Source organism: Myotis nattereri (genome assembly GCF_964212035.1).
Source record: "Myotis nattereri genome assembly, chromosome: 1".
Lineage (NCBI taxonomy): Eukaryota > Metazoa > Chordata > Mammalia > Chiroptera > Vespertilionidae > Myotis > Myotis nattereri.
Window position 1 is genome coordinate 179,295,484 of NC_138075.1, and position 22,408 is coordinate 179,317,891.

At 41.5% G+C, this 22,408-nt stretch overlaps 1 protein-coding gene across 1 annotated transcript in view; it reads right to left on the bottom strand.

Annotated features, from left to right (window-relative positions):
• Positions 1 to 22,408, bottom strand: part of CFAP299 (cilia and flagella associated protein 299) — a 561,069-nt gene that overhangs the window by 532,846 nt on the left and 5,815 nt on the right. The window contains exon 2 of the mRNA XM_081095523.1: positions 10,085 to 10,215. Within this exon, the coding sequence (XP_080951649.1) occupies positions 10,085 to 10,215 (131 nt within the window). The remainder of the gene's footprint in view (positions 1 to 10,084; positions 10,216 to 22,408) is intronic.

Genomic DNA, 22,408 nt, shown 5'->3' on the forward strand with positions numbered 1-22,408 from the left:
ATGGCTGCCAGTACAGCAGTGGTGGTGGGAGCCTCTACTGCCTCCTCAGCAGCGCTAAGGATGTCCGACTGCAGTTTAGGTCTGCTCCCTTTTGGCAAGTGGACATCCCCCAAGGGCTGCCTGGCTGCCAGAGGGATGTCTGATTGCCAGCTTAGGCCCAATCCCCCCGGGAAGCAGGCCTAAGCCAGCAGGTGGTCATCCCCTGAGGGGTCCCAGACTGCGAGAGGGCACAGGTCGGGCTGAGGCACCCCCCCCCCCCAGTGCACAAATTTTTGTGCACTGGGCCTCTAGTATATAGATATAAAAGCCTAAGTGACCAAATGACTGAATGACCAAACAACCAGTCAACTGGTCACTATAATGTGCACTGACCACCAGGGGGCAGACGGTCAATGCAGGAGATGCCCCCTAGTGGTCAGTGTGCTCCCACAGTGGGAGCACCGATCAGCTGACTGAGGGATGCAGGACTCACGCTGGCCGCCACAGCCCAGAGACCCCAGTGGAGCGACAGCAAGACTAATGAGTGGCAGCAGGTGCAGCAGGGCTTGGATGAGCAGGAGTGGCAGGCACGAGTGGCAGGCAGCATTGGATTGCCGGATATGGCCTGATCCCAGTGTAATTATAAAAACACAAGAGGCCCAGCACATGATTAAATTGTGCACATGTAGCGTCGCCTAGGCCTAGCCTGCCATCAAGGCCATGTCCACTGCCCCACAATGCCTTGCATGTTCTGTAGACGCCGTTGGCACCCTGCCCCACCCGTCGGGAGAGTCGCTGCTCATTTGGTCATGACATTGTTATGGTGTTACGACCACAGGCCTTATATGAAATAGATAAATGGTTAAAATAGATCAATTAAAGGCAGTGCTTAAAGACTAGATTTACAAAACAAGATTAAATGCATGCTGTCTATAAAGAAATCCAATCCTATCTAATAAAAGAGAAACATGGTAATTACTGTACATCTGCTACCCTTCCCATTGGCTAATCAGCGAGATATGCAAATTAACTGCCAGCCAAGATGGCGGCCGACAGCCAGGCAGCTTACACTGAACATGAGGCTTGCTTGCTTCAGTGACGGAGGAAACCAACGTTCCCCACCTGCCTTGCCAGCCTCTGAGCTTGCAGTTTGAAACATTGTTACAAGTATAGAAGCTAAACAAAACCCCAGAAACCTGCTTTCAGCCAGCCGGGATCTCAGAGCTGGAATTGATACAGTGTTTCGATTATAGAACCCAAACAAACTAGATACCTGCTTTCAGCAGCAGAGGCCTCAGAGCTGGAGCCAGAGCTAAAGCTGGCCCAGAATAAAAAAAGAAAAAGAAAAAAAGGAGCGGTTGGGAGCTTCAGTCACCCGCCAGCCTGAAAACAGCCCTCAGCCCCTCACCCAGACTGGCCAGGCACCCCAGTGGGGACCCCCACCCTGAAGGGTGTGTGACCAGCTGCAAACAGCCATCAGCCCCTCACCCAGGCTGGCCAGGCACCCCAGTGGGGACCCCCACCCTGATCCAGGACACCCTTCAGGGCAAACCAGCCAGCCCCACCCATGCACCAGGCCTCTATCCTATATAGTAAAAGGGTAATATGCCTCCCAGCACCGGGATCAGCAGAGCCGCGAGGCCTCCCAGCACTGGGATCAGCGGAGCTGAGAGGCCTCCTGGCAATGGGATCAGTGTGACAGGGAGCAGCGCCCTGCGTCTCTGTGTATGACGGGGGACAAGGCCACAACCTCCTTATCTGCTCTGCTCCGTTCATGACAGGGGAAGGCGCCCCAACCCCCTGATCAGCCCTGCTCTGTGCCTGATAGTGGGGAGCTCCCCAACTCCCTGATCGCCCTGCGGCTCTGTGTGTGACAGGGTGCGGCGCCCCAACCCCCACCCCCATGGGCCCTGCTCTGTGTGTGACAGGGTAGAGCCATAACCTCCCCATTGGCCCTGCCCTGAGTGTGAGACTGGCGGTGCCCCAACCCCGTGATCGGCCCTGCTCTGTGGGTGATAGAGGGTGGTGCCCCAACCCCCTGATCCGCCCTCCTCTGTGCATGACAGGGGGGAGCTCCCTAACCCCCTGATGGGCCCTGCTCTGTGCGTGACAGGGGGTGGCGCTGCAACCTCCCCATCGAACCTGCCTTGAGTATGACAGGGGGCGGTGCCCCAACCCCCCAATCGGCCCTACCCTGAGCGTGACTGAGGGTGGCATCGCAACCTCCCGATCCGCCCTGCTCTGTGCAGGACAGGGGGCGGTGCCCCAACTCCCCAATTGGCCCCTCTCTGAGCCCGACCAGGGGCTGCACCTAGGGATTGGGCCTGCCCTCTGCCACCCGGGAGCAGGCCTAAGCCAGCAGGTCATTATCTCCCGAGGGGTCCCAGACTGCGAGAGGGCACAGGCCGGGCTGAGGGACCTCCTCTCCCCCCGCCCCCCCCCCCCCCAGTGCACAAATTTTTGTGCACCGGGCCTCTAGTATAAATATATTAATATAAGTAAGCTAAAAGTAAAATGATTGAAAATATGCCATGCAAATACTATTTAAAAACTCAAATGACTATCTGAATAACAAAAGAAGTAAACTTCTGAAAAAGAAATTATTACCAGGGATAAAAGAGGATGTTAAATAAATGATAAAAAAAATTTAAATAATAAATGATAAAGTGATAAATTCTTCAAGAAGCTATAAAAATTACAAAGTTTATGCATCCAACATTAGAGCATCAAAATGCATAATGCAAAAATAGATAAACTGAAAAGATGTACAGAAAATTCCATTATTATAGTTGGAGGTGGCAACACTCATCTCTAAGTAACACAGAAAAAGTAGACACAAAATCAGTAAGGATGCAGAAAGCCTGGAAACACTATTAAGCAACTTGACTTAATTGACTGTTTTAGAATATTCCACCTAAAACAGCAGAATACACATTCTTTTTAATTGCACTTAGAACATTCATCAACATAGACCATAACTGGAATAAAATACAGATCTCAACAAATGCCAAAATAATGAAATCATATAGAATATATTCTCATTTCATAAAAGAATTTCACTAGAAATCAATATCAAAAAGATTTTTAAAAATTTGTATGGGTCACAAAGAAAATTTTAAAATCTTTTGAATTGAATAAAAAACAAACAAAAAAAAACCATCAAAACTTCTGAAATCACCTAAAACAGTACTGAGAGGGAAATAGACCACACTAAAAGTTTATATTAGAAAAGAAGAAATGTCTAAAGTCAATATCTAAGGTTCTACCTTAAGACACTAGAAAAAGAAAAAAACGAAAACAAATGCAATCTTAAGGAAATAAAGTTAAGAGCAGAAATCAGTGAAACAGAAGACAGAAAAACACTACAGAAAAGATTGTTAAATCCCAAGGATGGTTTTTGAAAAGATCAATAAAATTATTAAATCTCGCCCTAACCGGTTTGGCTCAATGGATAGAGTGTCGGCCTGCGGACTCAAGGGTCCCAGGTTTGATTCCAGTCAAGGGCATGTACCTTGGTTGCGGGCACACACCCAGTAGGGAGTGTGCAGGAGGCAGCTGATCGATGTTTCTCTCTCATCGATGTTTCTAACTCTCTATCCCTCTCCCTTCCTCTCTGTAAAAAATCAATAAAATATATTTAAAAAAATTATTAAATCTCTATATAGTTAGATGAAGATCAATTTACTAGTATGAAAAAGGGAATATCCTTATGGATCCTACATATATTTAAATGATATAACAAATTATTATGAATTATTATGCCTATATATTTGATAAACAGTTAAATGAACAAATTCTTTGAAAGATACAAACTACAAAAGCTTAATCAGAAAGAAAAAAATAACTTGAATTTCCCTATTATATCCTTAAGGAATTAAATTTGTAGTTAACAACCTTCTCACTGGTTGAAAACTCGAGGATTAAAAGGTTTCACTGGTAACCTCTACCAAACAATTAAGGAAAAATAATATTAACTCGACACAAATACTTTCAAAATGTTTGAAAGATCAATTAAAACTTCACAAAGCATTTTATGAGGCCAAAATCACCCTGATATGAAATGAGTAAAAGACGTTAAAAACAAAGAATACTGAAGACAAATACATTTCATAAAAATGGAAGCAAATATCTTGAAAAAAATATTGGCAAATTAAATATAGATAGATAGATAGATAGATAGATAGATAGATAGATAGATAGATAGACGAAAAAGAAAAAAAACAAACTTCAAAACATTTTTTTAAAAGAAACAAAGTTGGAGGAATCCTATTACCTATTTTTAAAACCTAATAACAATGTGTTGTTCACAAAATGATAGACACATAGGTCATGGAATAGAATAGAAAAGCCATAAGAAACAGACCCACACATATATGGACAATTGGTTATTGACAAAAGTACTTCAAAATCCAATGGATATAAGATGGTTTTTCAACAAATAAATGTCAACAACTGGAAATCCAAATTTAAAATAAAATCCTTTCACTCTTACCTTGCAAAATACACAAAATATAATTCAAATGAATTATATATCTAAATACAAAACCTAAAACTCTAAAAGTCTTAAAAGAAAATAAAAAGAAAAATTACAGCCCTGACCGGTTTGGCTCAGTGGATACAACGTTGGCCTGCGGACTGAAAGGTCCCAGTTTCGATTCTGGTCAAGGGCATGTACCTTGGTTGCAGGCACATCCCCAGTAGGGGGTGTGCAAGAGGCAGCTGAATCGATGTTTCTCTCTCATCAATGTTTCTAACTCTCTATCCCTCTCCTTCTCCCTTCCTCTCAGTAAAAAATCAATAAAATATATTTTTTTAAAAAATTACATGTGATCTTGGAATATTCAAAAAATTCTTACAATACACATACAAAACTGAATGATAAAGAAAAGTTGATAACTTGAATTTCATCATAATTATAATTTTGTACAATTTGAAGCATAGTGTTAAGAAAATTTAAAAAATAACACCGCACAGAGAGGAATAAAATACTTTCAAAATGTGTATTGGGCAAAGAACTTGTAATTAGAATATACAGAGAGCACTTATAATCAATAAGAAGACATTTCACCAAAGAAGAGATATGATGGCAAACTAGAGGCCTGGTGCACAGATTTGTGCACCTGTGGAGTCCCTCGGCCTGGCCTGTGGGGATTGGGCCAAATTGGGCTCTCCGACATCCCCCAAGAGGTCCCAGATTGTGAGAAAGCAGCTCTTGGGTGACACAACCCGGAATAGGGCTCCCTCCTCTCTGGTTCTGAGTTTGTCACCTGAGAACTGCACCTGCCAAGTCACTGCAATTCAGCAGCTCCTGCATTGGGCATCTTCCCCCTGGTATTCAGTGCACATCATAGCTACCAGTCAGATGGTTGAATGGTTGTATGGTCGGCTGGGCTTTTTTATAGAGAGATAAGCACATGAAAGGATGCTAAGCATCTTCAGTCAGTAGGTAACTACACTGACAGTCTTGGCAAAAGTATTAGCAGCTAAACTACTCCCATCCCTTCTTTCCTCCTTTATAGCCTCTGCCTTGTGGCTACGCCCAGCTGGCATGAACCTCAGTGGTGGAGAGATGAGAGATGAGGTTTACATCACAGTGAAAACAGAGATGGTTATGAAGCAAAGGTTGAGGGAACAGGAGAATGAAGAACCTGGCCACCACCACCACCAACAACAACCAAGTAACTATGGAAATGAGTGGCCTCTAGCTGGCACAGAGACAAAAGCTTCAGTAAGGGAACAGGTGCAAATTAAAACAAAGAGATAGGAGAATGACTTGTGAGAGAAGTATCATAGAATTGAGGCAAAATAGATGTGTCTGTCTTCATACTCCTTTCTGTCTGATTAACTCTTACTTATTCTTGAAGAGTAAATTTAGCAGTCATGCCTTACGGCGAGCCTTCTCTGCTCTTCACAGCCCCCCAAATCCTGACATAGTACTACTTCAGGGGGTCACCACAGCACCTATGACAACATCTATTACTTTCTGTTGGAATTGCCTTTTTATTGAGATATAATTCACCTACAATAAAATTCAAACTTTTAAGGTATACAATGGTTCCTAGTACATTTACAAAGTTGTGAAACCATCATTAATATCTAATTCCAGAACATCTTATCATCCCCAAAAGAATCCCCATACCTGGTAGCAGTCATTCTCTGTCCACTCCTCCTTCAAACCACAAATCTACTTTCTGTCTATAGAAATTTACTTATTCTGGACATTTTATATAAATGGAACTATACATTACATAGCCTTTTTGTCTGGCTTCCTTTGCTTAGCCTAATGTGTTCAAGGTTTATCCATGTTGTAGCATGCAACAGTAATTCACTGCTTTTTTAAAAAAATATTTTTATTGATTTCAGATAGGAAGGGAGAGGGATAGAGAGATAGAAACAGCAATGATGAGAGAGAATCATTGACTGGCTGCCTCCTGCATACCCCCTACTGGGGATCAAGCCCACAACCTAGGCATGTGCACTTGGCCAGAATTGAACCTGGGACCCTTCAGTCCACAGGCCAATGCTCTATCCGCTGAGCCAAACCAGCTAGAGCAGTGATTCACTGCTTTTTATGGCTGAATGCTTTTTCATTGAGTCTATATACCACATTTTTTAATCCATTCATCACTCAATAGATACTTAGATTGTTTCAGTTTATGGCCACTATGAATAATGTTGCTATGATCATTGGAGTATAATTTTTAAGTGAATCTATGTTTTCAGTTCCCTTGGGTACATACCTAAGAGTGCAATTGCTGGGTCATATGGCAACTCTATTGTCTAACTCTTTGAAGAACTGTTTTTCATTTTATATTCCACCAGCAACATAACGGTCTTTCATTTATCTAACCCTCAAATTTCTTGAGACTAGGATTTAAGTCGTATGCTAGAGTATCCCCTGCACTTAACATAGTGCCTAATGCAGTATGGTTGCCTATGAGTATTTGTGAAGTGAATTACTAAATAGCCCAGAATAATTTTCTTAGCCTTATGCCTTCTTCTAGAAAAGTAATTATCAAAATGCCCCTTCTTGATATCTCTAACTTTCATCTATCCAGACTCTTTCCTCTATCCAACTATTATAAGTAATGACATACTCTTAGGTGCCAGCACTTCATGAAATGGGTGCTCTCTGATTGCTAGAACAGATGTGATCTAGTTGAGGCTGCTCCCTACACATTAGAGAAGTTAATGTAAGATAATCCAATAGCAGAATCAAGTATTTCCAAGTTGGTACCGGTTGGTAAGCAGTCACATGTTCCTTCATATTTTCAAAGTGATCATCTAGCAAATATCGGCACAGGTCATGTGTGGCTCTAGAACACGCTCTCCTAGCCCAGCTGCCAATAACATACAATGGATCTGGCAGGGAAGGGAACAAAGTGACTCCCACATGGGGCAAGAGGAAACATATGGAGCCCACCCATTACAGAGGGAGGCTGAGAAGATCTGCAGATGAAAGGGCCTTCCAATTCTAGCAGCTCTGGGTAGGGATTAATCTCCCATGACTGGCACTTAAGTCCTCTAATGACTTCCAGCTCTGGCCAGTTAAAGAGTCTATTGCATAGAGTAAATATCCACTTTGATCCTCAAACACAAAATGGACATGTACATGGATACAATTTACATTTTAAACATAACAAAACTCATCTTGATATGAAATAGGATACATCTCTAATAAAATATGAATATACACTAATTCCTCATAAAATCTCACAAATATCTTCTTCCCCGGACAAATGAGCATCTATATATATATATATATATATATATATATATATATATATATATATATATATGCCTAAATGACCATTGCAACTGAACAGATGACCAAACAGGCTGCATGGGGCAACCAGGCCGGCAGGAGGCTTAGTGAGGGGCAACCAAACAACTGAGCAGCAGGCTGTGTGGGGTGACCAGGCTTGCAGGGGGGGGCAGTGAGGGGTGACCAGGCCGGCAGAGGGGGGCAGTGAGAAGTGACCAGGCTGTCAGGGGAGCAGTTAGGGCAACTAAGCCGGCTGGGTGGGGCAGTTGGGGGTGACCAGGCTGGCAGGGGAGGGGGGCAGTTGGGGGCAACTAGGCTGGCAGGGGGGGCAGTTAGGGGTTACCAGGCAAGCGGGGGGTGGGGCAGTTAGGGGCAATCAGGCAGGCAGGCAGGTGAGTATTTAGGAGCCAGTAGTCCCGGATTGTGAGAATGATGTCCTGGGATCAGGCCTAAACCAGCAGTCGGACATCCCCCGAGGTGTACCAGATTAGAGAGGGTGCAGGCTGGGCTGAGGGGACTGCCCCTTCCCATGCACGAATTTCATGCACCGGGCCTCTAGTTTATTGATATTTACAGAAGACTTCCTTACTTCCTTGATGTTTTATGCAAGACATATCACATTGTATACATGTACTTTGCATAATTTCAATTTTGTAAGAATAAAAGTTAAGTGTAATTCTGTGGAATACATTTTTGAAGCTTTAAATAAAATACCTGTGGTAAATAGAATGACCCCTCCAAGGATGCCCATGAATTCTTAGAACCTGTTAATATGTTACATTACATGGCAATAGAGAGTTGCAGATGTAATTAAGGTCACAGACCTTAAAATAGGGAGACTATCCTGGATTATCTAGACAGACGCTGAGTGATCACATGAAGTCTTACAAGGAGAGATCTTTCTCTGACTAGAGTCAGGAAAGATGCTGCAGAGGGGAAGTCAGAGAGATTTGAAGGGTGAGGGAATCTTGACCCATTCTTAATGGTGGGGGACCCATGTGGAAAGCATAAGAAGGAATGGGCAGCCTGTAGGAGCAAAGACCAGTGCCCAAATGACAGCTGACAAGGAAATCTGATCCCAATCCTATACTCCCAAGGAGCTAAATTTGGCCAGCCTTTGAATGAGTGTGGAAACAGACTCATCCTCAGAGCCTCCAGGCAATAACTCTGCCCAGCCAGAATCAGGATTTCAACCTTGATATATTGAGCAGAGAATCCATCTGAGCCACTATACTCTGAATTCTGGCCTACAGAGCTATGAATAAATAAATACAGTTGTGTTCTTTGAAGCGACTGTTTGTAATAGTGTGCTATGGCAGCAATAAAAATTAATATATTAATTAATATATTACCAAATATCAGTATATTAAATTCCAATATTCTATGGTTCTGAACTACAATAACCACTAGAACAATCAATTAAAACTGTACATTCCCAGAACCAATTTATATTCCACTACCAAATGCAATACTATTAATAAAAGCCTATGTGGTTGTCACATCCTCATCTGTGATGTCCTCATGCCGCAAGGAGCTATCACCAGGAGGCTGTGTGCGCACCAGGCGCACGCGGGTGGGCGGGGCTGTGTGCGAGTGTGGGTGGGTGGGGCTTTGATGCTGCATGCTGGTGCAGAGGCGGGGCCGCAGCTCCAGCTACCTTTTTCGGGAAATCCATCAAGGAGCCTGGGATGGGTAGGCAGGGCCTACCTCTTTGGGGCTATCGATTATGGGGCTCCTGCACTGTGAGAGGGCACAGGCCAGGCTGGGGGACCCCCCACCCATGCACAAATTTCATGCACCAGGCCTCTAACTTTTTATAATAAATAGACGATTGCTACTCATCATTACTGGATACTTCTTAAAATGTTATCTAGGAACAATACACCTATTTCTAAGTAATTATCCTTTCCAACTTTTACAACTTTAGCATTCATTTTTAAAAGGAAATAGATAACACTTTGTCAAGTCTTTATAAAATTGTTTTACCAGTTTCATACAGTTCACTTTAGGTATACCACGCCATAATATGCTCAATATATTTTATTAGATTCATATTTTATATAACCATATCTAAGTCACAGTAACAAAAGCCGGTGATCATTAATAGAGTTGAATAAATCAATGTTTACAAAAATGTGAGAACATAATGGTGCCAAATCTCTACAGGTCTCAGAAGTGCAACGAATTCTAAGGCAAAAGGCACTCATAACACACTTCAGGATATCTCAACTTCGACCCGCCATAACCAGTGCTTTCAAATTACAACAATGACAACAAAATGAGTTTTTCCAGGGGCTCTACACTTACTATAAAATCTAGATTTGGAACATGGACACTTACTTTTTCTGAGTTCGCTCAGCCAGCCTTGCAATCTCAATAGCTGCCTTCCTTGTCTCAAAATCTTCCCTTTTCACCACCTCTCCAGTCCCTCGGTAGCCCAGCTCCACCAGCTGGCGGGCCAGGCCTTCATCCTACAGAGAATACCAATTGTTAGATTTGTAGGAGAATTAGACATCTTATTTTATCCAGCGCATACTGATTTAACTGTTTTAAATGAAATATCTAATGTATCACTTCAAAATGATATAAGATCTATTAGATATGAAAAATTAGAATTCTAACAATACTATACTTTTATAAACATCTGATTTGTCATCCCTTTCCCACAGATGTAAAATGAAAAATAAATCAATCACTAAGTTTTCTCAAAGGGATTAGAAGACAAAAGTCAGTTGTGTTTTTAATCAATTTATGAGAACAGCTGTAGATAATTAATAGAGAATCTTTAAAACAATAAAATTAGAGACAATAGTGCTCATACAAAAAAGACTTAAAAAAAAAAAAAACAATCGCACAGAAACAGAATTGGGTTGCTTTCAGAAAATTCAACATTTCAGAGACTTGCTTCCTTGAAGTAAATTAACTGATGACACAGGGCATTATGACTTCAAACACAAAATAAAGAGCAGATGAATTTCCTATTTAAACAAAAAGATATTGTTTCCATATAATGTTGGCACCCATAAAAACAGAAAAGTAGAAACACAAGATGACCACAAAAGGCTTCAAATTGAAAAAAAATTTTCCCACAATACGTTGGGCCTTTATATTTTAGTTACTTTGAGAACTGTCTCACACATATTTGTCACCTGCATAGCATATTAAAACATATTGTTTCCCATAGTTGAAGAGGTGTCAATTTATCTGAAGTTACTAATATAAAGACTAAAGTAGCCCTGGCCAGTGTGGTTCAGTTGGTTGGAGTTGGAAAGGAACCCTTCAGTGCATAGGTTCCTTTCTTGGTCAGGGCACGTACCCAGGTTGTGGGGTTCAATCCCCAGGATCCTCAGTCGATCCCTAGTCCAGGCAGAGACAACCAATTGATGTTTCTTTCTCTTTCTCTCCCCCTCTCTCTTTCCCCCCCCCTCTTTCTCAAAAATCAGTAAAAACATATCCTTGGGTAAGGATTAAAAAATCAAAAAGACTAAAGTATTACATAAAAATATGTATAATGTAATAATAGTCCTTATATGATCATCTTAATTAAATATAAAATACCTAAAATACAGTGAAAACAGGATATATATCATTGCTAAAGACCCTTACTTAATACATCACTGCTGAATGCAAGAACTGTCAAATAGGATTAAATGAAAAAGTATGGCATGCATGGTTAATAATCTATTCAACCCATAATGGCTATGTTAAAGTTCAAATTATTGGAGCAAAACCAAAAAAATATATACAGTGGGGCCTTGACTTACGAGTTTAATTCATTCTGAGACCGAGCTCGTTAAGGAGCTCGTTAACTCAAATTACTCTATCAACTCAATGCAAAAAATTGGCGGAGAGACAGCTGGTATCTCAAAAAACTCGTTAGTCGCGACACTCGTAAGTCAAGGCCCCACTGTACTATCAACCTAGAAAATTGCTACTTTTCTTTGCTAAACATTAAAAGCAAATACTACACTCTGTGTAGTAATGTGGATACATTTGCCAAGCTAATATAATGCAAAGCACCAGGTCTTGTCCAGGCTGTTTGCCTTCTTTCTGACTTGTTCCCCTGCCTACTTTACTTGCCTTCCCTAGTCCCTTCAGTGTGAACCACAAAACTGGGCAAATGTCTCCACCTAGTGGAATTCATATTTAATAGAAAAAGCAATCAAATATGAATGCCACAACACAAAATTTTGATGATTTGTGTGCAAATTTTCTTAAATATATTACTAAAAGTGAGTTTATGGGAAGAACTCAGCTCTGTGAGACTCTGAGGTCTTCTAGCAGAATAGAAATGGCTTGTGGTCAATAGAGTATTTTATATAGCAAAGACCATTTGAAAGTTGCTGTATTAATTTTGTGGGTAGTGAATTATGCATTTCTGTGTGCCTTACATGGGCCACACAAAAATTATTTGGATAGTTCTGCACTCATCTCCACTAATGTATATTGCAACAAATAGTGTGATCTACTTAGAAAACAAGTAGAGTTGAAGTTGGTTGCCTCCCTTGATTGCCCTAACTGGTAGAATCGTGAGTCATCTCTCTGGTTTAAATGCTCAACTATCTTTAAAGAAATTGAGAAATAAAATATTTTTATCGATTTACATATTTAGCATTTCTGGGGCTTTCTATTCCTTTGTGTAGATCCAGGTCTCCTATGATATATGATTTTCCTCTCACCTAAAAATCTTTCTTTAACATTTCTTGTAGTTCAGGTCTGCTAACAACAAATTACCTTGGCTTTTGTTTGACTGAAAAAAACATTTATTTCACCTTAATTTTTGAAAGACATATTTTCTGGATTATTAGTGCTGCAGGTTGACTTTTTACTTTTCAACACTTTAAAGATGTCATCCCATTGTCCCATGGCTGGTATTTTTTAAAAATATGTGTGTACGCTCTGTCTGAGGAACAGCTGCTGTGGGTGAAGCCTCCCTCCACCAGCCAGAAGAGCCACAACAGCTGTGAACAGCACCCATCAGAAGACCCGCTAACAACAGAGGAGCAGCTGCTACCACAACCGCCCAAGGAGCAACCACAGCCCGAGGAGCCACTGCCACCTAGGGAGCAGCCACTGAACGACTCAATATCTATATACGTCAGTGAGATCAAACATGGGTAGACAAAGAAATCCCCAAAGGAAAGAAAAGGAGGACTCACCAGAAAAGCAGCTAAGTGATACAGAGGCATACAACATGACAGAAAAAGAATTCAGAATAAGGGTCCTAGAGTGCATACACCGGATGGAGGAAAAAATCGACAACTTATCCAAGAAGCAAGAAGAAACAGATGAAAAAATCGACAACTTAACTAAGACCCAAGAAGAAATGAAGTGCGATATAGCTGCAATAAAGAACACCATTGAAAGTATCAACAGTAGACTAGGAGAAGCGGAAGACCGAATTAGTGAATTAGAAGACAGGGAAGCAAAACACACCCAAACTGTACTTCAGTTGGAGAAAAAAATTAAAAGACAGGAGGAGAGCCTAAGGGAGCTTTGGGACAACATGAAACGAAACAACATACGAATAATAGGGGTGCCAGAACAACAGAAAGAGGAACAAGGATTAGAAAACCTATTGGAAGAAATAATATCAGAAAACTTCCCTGAGGTGGGGAAGAAAAAAGTCACACAAGCCCAGAGAGTCCCAAGCAAGGTGAACCTGAAAAGACCCACACCAAGACACATCATAATTACCATGGCAAATGTTCAGGACAAAGAGAGAATCTTACAGGCTGCAAGAGAGAGACGGAAAGTTACATACAAGGGATCTCCCATTAGATTATCAAATGATTTCTCAACAGAAACACATCAGGCCAGAAAAGAATGGACGGAAATTTACAAAGTGATGCAAAGCAAAGGACTGAATCCAAGAATACTCTATCCAGCAAGGCTATCATTCAAAATTGAAGGGGAAATAAGAAGCTTCACAGACAAAAAAAGGCTAAGGGAGTTTATCACCACCAAGCCAGCAATGCAAGAAATGCTAAAGGGACTGGTGTAAAAAGAAGAAATAAAAATCCCAGAAAGAAAACAGCCACACACACACAAAAAGAAATGGCTACAAACAAGTACCTTTCAATAATAACTTTAAATGTAAACGGGCTAAATGCTCCAACCAAAAGATATCGAGTGGCTGAATGGATAAAAAATCATGACCCATACATTTGCTGTCTACAAGAGACCCACCTCATTAGAAAGGACTCACACAGACTGAAAGTGAAGGGATGGAAAAATATCTTTCAGGCTAATGGAAAAGAAAAGAAAGCTGGGGTAGCAATACTTATATCGGACAAAATAGACCTCAAAGTGAAGGCCATAACAAGAGATACGGAAGGCCACTTCATAATACTAAAAGGATCAATACAACAAGAAGATATAACCCTGATAAACATATATGCACCCAATGCAGGAGCACCCAAATACATAAAAAATCTTCTGGAAGATATCAAAGGAGAGATCGACAACAATACAATCATAGTAGGGGACTTTAATACACCACTGTCATCACTGGATAAGTCCTCTAGACAAACAATCAGCAAAGATACAGCAATACTAAATGACTCACTAGATCAGATGGTCTTAATAGACATCTTCAGAACACTTCACCCCAGTGCCACGGAATATACATTCTACTCAAGTGCTCATGACACATATTCAAAAATAGACCATATATTGGGTCACAAGCAAAGTATACCCAAATTCAAGAAGATTGAAATCATAAAAAGCGTCTTCGCAGACCACGATGGCATAATATTAGAAATAAACTGCAATAAAAACAACCCAAAATACTCAAACACCTGGAAGCTGAATAGCATGCTATTAAATATTGATTGGGTTACCAATGAAATCAAAGAAGAAATTCAAAACATCCTGGAAACTAATGACAATGAAAACACAACAATCCAAAACCTATGGGACACAATGAAAGCAGTCCTGAGAGGGAAGTTTATAGCTCTACAGGCCTATCTCAAAAAACAAGAAAAAATGGTAGTAAATCAGCTAACTCTACAACTCAAAGAATTAGAAAGAGAGCAACAAGAAAACCCCAGAGTGAGCAGAAGGAAGGAGATAATAAAGATTAGAGCAGAAATAAATAACATAGAGACCAAAAAAATAATACAGAAAATCAATGAAACCAAGAGCTGGTTCTTCGAAAGGATAAACAAGATTGACAAACCTCTAGCCAGACTCACCAAGAAGCAAAGAGAGAGGACCCAAATAAACAAAATCAGAAATGAAAGAGGTGAAATAACAACAGACCCCACAGAAATACAAATGATTGTTAAAAAATACTATGGACAGCTCTACTCCAGCAAACTAGACAACCTGGAGGAAATGGACAAATTCCTAGAAAAATACAACATTCCAAAACTCAATCAGGAAGAATCTAAAAATCTCAACAGGCCAATAACTATGGAAGAAATTGAAGCAGTCATCAAAAAGCTTCCAGCAAACAAAAGCCCAGGACCAGACGGCTTCACAGGGGAGTTTTACCAAACATTCAAGGAAGAACTAAAACCTATCCTCCTCAGACTACTACAAAAAATTCAAGAGGAAGGAACACTTCCAAGCTCATTCTATGAAGCCAGCATCACCCTAATACCAAAACCAGGTAAAGACAACACAATGAAAGAGAATTACAGGCCAATATCCCTCATGAACATAGATGCCAAAATCCTCAACAAAATCTTAGCAAATCGGATCCAGCAGTACATCAGAAAGATCATACATCATGACCAAGTAGGATTTATCCCAGGGATGCAAGGATGGTACAATATCCGCAAATCAATAAATGTGATACATCACATAAACAAATTGAAAGAAAAAAACCACATGGTCATATCAATTGATGCAGAAAAAGCATTTGACAAAATTCAACACCCATTTTTGATAAAAACTCTCAGCAAGGTGGGAGTAGGAGGATCATACCTCAACATAATAAAAGCCATATATGACAGGCCCACAGCCAACATCATTCTCAATGGACAAAAACTTACACCATTTCCCCTAAGAACAGGAACAAGACAGGGATGCCCCCTCTCACCACTCCTGTTCAACATAGTACTGGAAGTGTTAGCCATTGCAATTCGGCAAGAAGAAGAAATAAAAGGCATCCAAATTGGAAAAGAGGAAGTAAAACTGTCCTTATTTGCAGACGACATGATATTATACATACAAAACCCTAGAGACTCCATCAAAAAGCTACTAGACTTAATACATGAATTTGGCAATGTAGCAGGATACAAAATTAACCCCAAGAAATCTGAGGCATTTCTATACACCAATAGTGAACTTTCAGAAAGAGAGATTATAAAAACAATCCCGTTTACCATCGCACCAAAAAAACTAAGCTACCTAGGAATAAACTTAACTAAAGAGGTAAAAGACCTCTACTCAGAAAACTACAGGACGTTGAAAAAAGATATAGAGGAAGACATAAACAGATGGAAGAACATACCGTGTTCATGGATTGGTAGAATCAACATCATTAAAATGTCCATACTACCCAAAGCAATCTATAAATTCAATGCACTTCCCATTAAAATACCAACGGCATACTTCAGAGATCTAGAACGAACTCTCCAAAAATTCATCTGGAATAAAAAAAGACCCCAAATAGCTGCAGCAATCCTGAAAAAGAACAAAGTAGGTGGGATCTCAATACCAGATATCAAGTTGTATTACAAAGCCACTGTTCTCAAAACTGCCTGGTACTGGCACAAGAATAGGCATATAGATCAATGGAATAGAATAGAGAGCCCAGAAATCGGCCCGAACCAATATGCTCAATTAATATTTGACAAAGGAGGCAAGAACATACAATGGAGCCAAGATAGTCTCTTCAATAAATGGTGTTGGGAAAATTGGACAGATATATGCAAGAAAATGAAACTAGACCACCAACTTACACCATACACAAAAATAAACTCAAAATGGATAAAGGACTTAAATGTACGACAGGAAACCATAAAAATTCTAGAAGAATCCAAAGGCAACAAAATCTCAGACATATGCCGAAGCAATTTCTTCACTGATACAGCTCCTAGGGCACTTGAAACTAAAGAGAAAATGAACAAATGGGACTACATCAAAATAAAAAGCTTCTGCACAGCAAAAGAAACCATCAACAAAACAACGAGAAAACCCACTGTGTGGGAAAACATATTTGCCAATGTCATATCTGATAAGGGCCTAATCTCCAAAATCTATAGGGAACTCATACAACTTAACAAAAGGAAGATAAACAATCCAATCAAAAAATGGGCAAAGGACCTAAATAGACACCTTTCAAAAGAGGACATTCAGAAAGCCAAGAGACATATGAAAACATGCTCAAAGTCACTAATCATCCGAGAGATGCAAATCAAAACAACAATGAGGTACCATCTCACACCTGTCAGACTGGGTATCATCAACAAATCAGCAAACGACAAGTGCTGGAGAGGATGTGGAGAAAAAGGAACACTTGTGCACTGCTGGTGGGAATGCAGACTGGTGCAGCCACTATGGAAGACAGTATGGAGTTTCCTTAAAAAACTGAAAATGGAACTCCCATTTGACCCTGTGATCCCACTTCTAGGAATATATCCCAAGAAACCAGAAACACCAATCAGAAAAGATATATGCACCCCTATGTTCATAGCAGCACAATTCACCATAGCTAAGATCTGGAAACAGCCTAAGTGCCCATCAGTAGATGAATGGATTAGAAAACTGTGGTACATCTACACGATGGAATACTATGCTGCTCTAAAAAGGAAGGAACTCTTACCATTTGCAACGTCATGGATGGAACTGGAGAGCATTATGCTAAGTGAAATAAGCCAGTCAATGAAGGAAAAATACCACATGATCTCACTCATTCATGGATAATAGAGACCATTATAAACTTTTGAACAATAATAGATTCAGAGGCAGAGCTGCCTCAAACAGATTGTCAAACTGCAGTGGGAAGGCCGGGGAGGGTTGGGGGGCAGGAGGTAGGGGGGTAAGAGATCAACTAAAGGACTTGTATGCATGCGTATAAGCATAACCAATGGACATAAGACACTGGGGGATAGGGGAGGCTGGGGGACTGTCTAGGGCGGGGGGATAAAATGGACACATATGTAATACCCTTTGTAATACTTTAAGCAATAAAAAAATTTAAAAAAAAAATATGTGTGTATTTATTTTTTAGAGAGAGAGGGAAGAAGGAGAGAGAGAGAGAAACATGGGTTGCCTTCCATATGCACCCCAACTACCCATTCACCACCCACTGACCCACAGCCTGGGCATCTGCCCTGACTGGATTCAAACTGGTGACCTTTTGGTGCACTGGTCAATGCTCAACCAACTGAACCACACTGGCCAGGGCTATTTCTGAAGAGAAGTGTTCAGTCTTCCCTGTCTTTGTTTTATTCTACTCTAGAGACCTGGTGCACACAAATCGTGCACTGGAGCAGAAGGTTCCTCAGCCCGGCCTGTGCCCTCTCTCAGTCCAGGAGCCCTCGGGGGATGTCCAACTGACAGCCTAAGCCAGCAGTCGGACATCCCTCTTGCAGTCCGGGACCCCGTGCTCCTTACCGCCCGCCTGCTTGCTGCTCCTTACCACTCGGCTCGCTGCTCCTTAGTGCTGCTGTGGAGGCGGGAGAGGCTCCCACCACCACTGCTGCACTCACTAGCTGGGAGCCTGGCTTCTGGCTGAGCGGCACTCCCCCTGTGGGGGCGCACTGACCACAAGGGAGCAGCTCCTGCATTGAGTATCTGCCCCCTGGTGGTCTGTGTGCATCATAGTGACTGGTCGTTCTGCCATTTGATTTGCATATTAGGGTTTTATTATATAGGATAGGGACCTGGTGCATGAATTCATGCACTGGTGGGGTCCAGCTGGCCCACCCCATCAGAGGCAGGCCAGCTGGGGTGAGGGACCGTGGGCGGCACTAGCCAGGGCAAGGGGGTCATAGACAGTTTGCCGGCCAGCCCTGCCCCCAATCAGAGTGGGATGCCCGCTCTGGGGCAGAGCTGGCCGGGGGTAGGGGCTACAGGCTTTCTGGTCATTCTGCCATTCGGTCAATTTGCATATTGCCCTTTTATTATATAGGATGTGTCCTACTTTACAATCCTTTAAGAATTTCTATTTATTACTGATTTTCAGAAGTTTTAAGATATTCCTTGAAGTGATTTCTTTGTTTATTCATTTATTCTGCTTAGAATTCTTAGTACTCCTTGGCCCTATAAATTTACTGTTTTCACAACATTTGAAACTTTTAGTCATTAGTTTTTCCAATATATTTTATTCCCTACTTCCCTCTGATTCTTCTGTGATTATACTTACATTTTTGTGGGAGATTTTTTTTTGAAGGAAAGCATATCATTTTTTTATTAAACCTAATAGTTTGGAGTATAATAGTTCATTTTAGTAAAAACAAGTGATTACTTGTTAGACAAAGTATGTAAACAAGGCAATAATCTTTTGTTAATTGTTAATGTGTTGTTTTTTTCTCATGTGATCATGAGTCATTAACATTTGGATGTTTGAGGTTTGGGAGTTTTAGCTATAGGGAGGCATCATGCAAAACAGAACCCAGAGATAGACACCCTGAAGAGAAGGCTTCATTACTCTACACGAGCTGTAAGACATGTGGCAATGCCAGGCCCAATCCAGTGGGCAGCAAATGTGGAAGTCTTCATTCTGAATAGATGGCTATATTTTACTGGGACAATTTTAGAAACCTCCCAGCTGCTGGAAGAAACACCTAACCCTAAGGATGTGCAATAGAACGGTGCCTTTGGGTTGCTCTGGCTTTGGATCTTGGTAGACAGTTCCTTGTCAGAAGCCAGCAGGTCAGTGCCCCAGCCCTACAGGTTCCTGGAAAGCTATAGATTAGTGGCTATATTTGCACAGTTCACTCCCTGTACTGGTTTCTGGCTGTACCACACACACACATACACATACACACATGATGTGAGGGTAGACCAGGATTGGGTTTTGTTCATGGAGGGGTCTGGGACAGGGGGCAACTGGGGCAGCCAGGTGTTTCTCATCCGAAGAAGAAAAAAAAGAAAATGCTTGTGGCCACTGGAACGCTTGACATTGCCCCACAGGCTGCTGGGTTCAGTTGGTTTTTATTTGTGTCATTTGTTATGTTGTTTATTGCTGGAGAACAATTGTTGTAGCTCAATCATGGATTTCTGTACTAAACTTGCTGATTTGTTCTAATAGGGTTCCAATTAATTTTCTTGCATTTTCATGGCAATCATACTGTCTATAACTAATAATATTCTGACTCCTTCCAAGTATTTATGACATTTTTCTAGCATTGTTTTGGTCAGATTGTCAATAAAAAAATAAGATGCTGATTCAAATGCTGAAATGTTTAACCACTAAATAAGAAGTTTACTACAACTGTTTGCTATATACTCGTTATCAAGTTAAATTAGTAAGTTTAGAAATTTATCCTATGCTTTTTCTGCATCTATAGATATTATCAGGTTATTTTCTGTTTTAATTTATTAATGTCATAAGCTCATCCTGTGATAAATCACACTATTCTTACTGTAATTTATTATCCTAATATATAAAAGCCCAGGGTTGTAACAACCAATCACAATCAAGGCTGACCAACCCAGAAGTCCTTCAGTCAGTGCTGGGTTTCCATGGTGACCCAGCACTGACTGCCCCACTGAAGCCTGACTGCCCAGGGGGCTGAGACCCAGAGAGAGAGGCAGGGTCTGATCTGCAGCCTCAGTGGCAGCTATTGATCAGTACTTGCCTCTCTCTTTCTCGCCCTCTTTCTTTCCAGGCTTTACCAGCAGCCAGGCCTTTCTTTCTCTTCCAGCCTCCAAGGGGGCTGCTGCTCATCCCTGCCCCTCTGATTAGGCCCGAAGATAGGCCTGGAGATGCTGACTGGCATAGGAACCAACCAATCAGAACCAAATGTGGATTCTGTGAAGAACCAATGGCTGTCTAGGAGGTGGAGCTTTTGATGCTGACTGGCATAGGAACTGACCAAGAACCAAATGTGGGTGCTGTGAAGCACCAATGGCTGCCTAGAAGGCAGAGCTTTTGACATTGATTGGCATAGAAACCGGCCAATCAGAACCAAATTGGCCAGCCGAGGAGGGCAGTTGGAGGCAACTAGGCTGGGAGGGGAGGGCAGTTGGGGGCAATCAGGCAAGCAGGCCGAGGCAGTTTGGGGCAACTAGGCCAGCAGGGGAGGGCAGTTAGGGGTGATCAGGCAGGCAGGCAGGTTAGCAGTTAGGAGCCAGCAGTCCTAGATTGTGAGAGGGATATCTGACTGCCGGTTTAGACCCAATCCCACAGGGTTTAGGCAGTCGGACATCCCCCAAGTGGTCCCCAATTGGAGAGGGTGCAGGCTGGGCTGAGGGAACCCCTCACTCCATGCATGAATTTCATGCACCAGGCCTCTAGTTTCTTAATATAATCCTGGGCACATTTTACATTTCTTTTCATCTAGTTTGTAAGTAAAATTCATCTTTAGCTTTTTATTTTATGCTATACTTTTCTGAATTGAGGTCAGGATTACACAAGTCTGATAAAATTATTTAAGAAAATTAAAATTACATCCTTTTCTTTTTAATTAAATCAGACATAAATAATTCTGCTTGTGAAAATTAAAGTATGGAAGATATAGTCAATTCGTATTGTGTCAGCTTAGCTAAGCTAGAACTTGGTTTTCCATCATCACTTCGTTAGATCGTTTCAGGTGAGGTTGGGCCACAAGAGATATTGGCAATAGATTGGGAAGGCAGAAGAGAAGAAGCAGCCATATTGTTCTAGCTCTTGTAGGACCTTCTCTGTCAGCTTCCCCTACTCCTGGCCCAGATGCTTTGCATGTCCAGCTCTGTGACTAAACCTGGCAGCATGTCCTGCAGATCACTCATATCATCAAAGTTAAAGGTGGAAGAGGGAGGGCCTGATACGAGTTCCAGTTTGTCCTGTGAATTCTAGCTCTTCCTTGTGGATCTCAGTTTGACTTTGCTTCCCCCATTTCTCATGCACCTTTCCCTCCTGGCTCTCTGTCCTATGACTTTCAGCTCCAGCACCAGACACCAAAGAAACAGCTTGCTTAGACTACTTAAACAGTTCTCATTATGTCAGACCAATCTCTGTAAAAATATATACATGTAACACACACATATATGAGTATAGGTGTATTCTGCTTCTCTGATCAAACCCTGAATGATTCACAATTAGATACTGGTAATGGTTCTAGAGCAGGGGTGGGCAAACTTTTTGACTCGAGGGCCACAATGGATTCTTAAACTGGACCGGAGGGCCGGAACAAAAGCATGGATGGAGTGTTTGTGTGAACTAATATAAATTCAAAGTAAACATCATTACATAAAAGGGTACGGTCTTTTATTTTTTTAGTTTTATTCATTTCAAACGGGCCAGATCCGGCCCGCGGGCCGTAGTTTGCCCACGGCTGTTCTAGAGCAATAGAAATTTAAGGATGGGTTCTCTAAACTGGCCCTAGGTTACCTGGAATTAGTTCTCTGAGCCTATTAAACACATTTAGAGCCCTGTTTACAGTGGTAAAGAGTACACTGTAATCCATAGAATGTTGAGGCAAAAGTTACTTATCACCTCTAGATATCTGCAGTGAAGACAAGGCTTTGGGTACCCAAGTGTTGGCTGCCAGGAGACATTTTAGA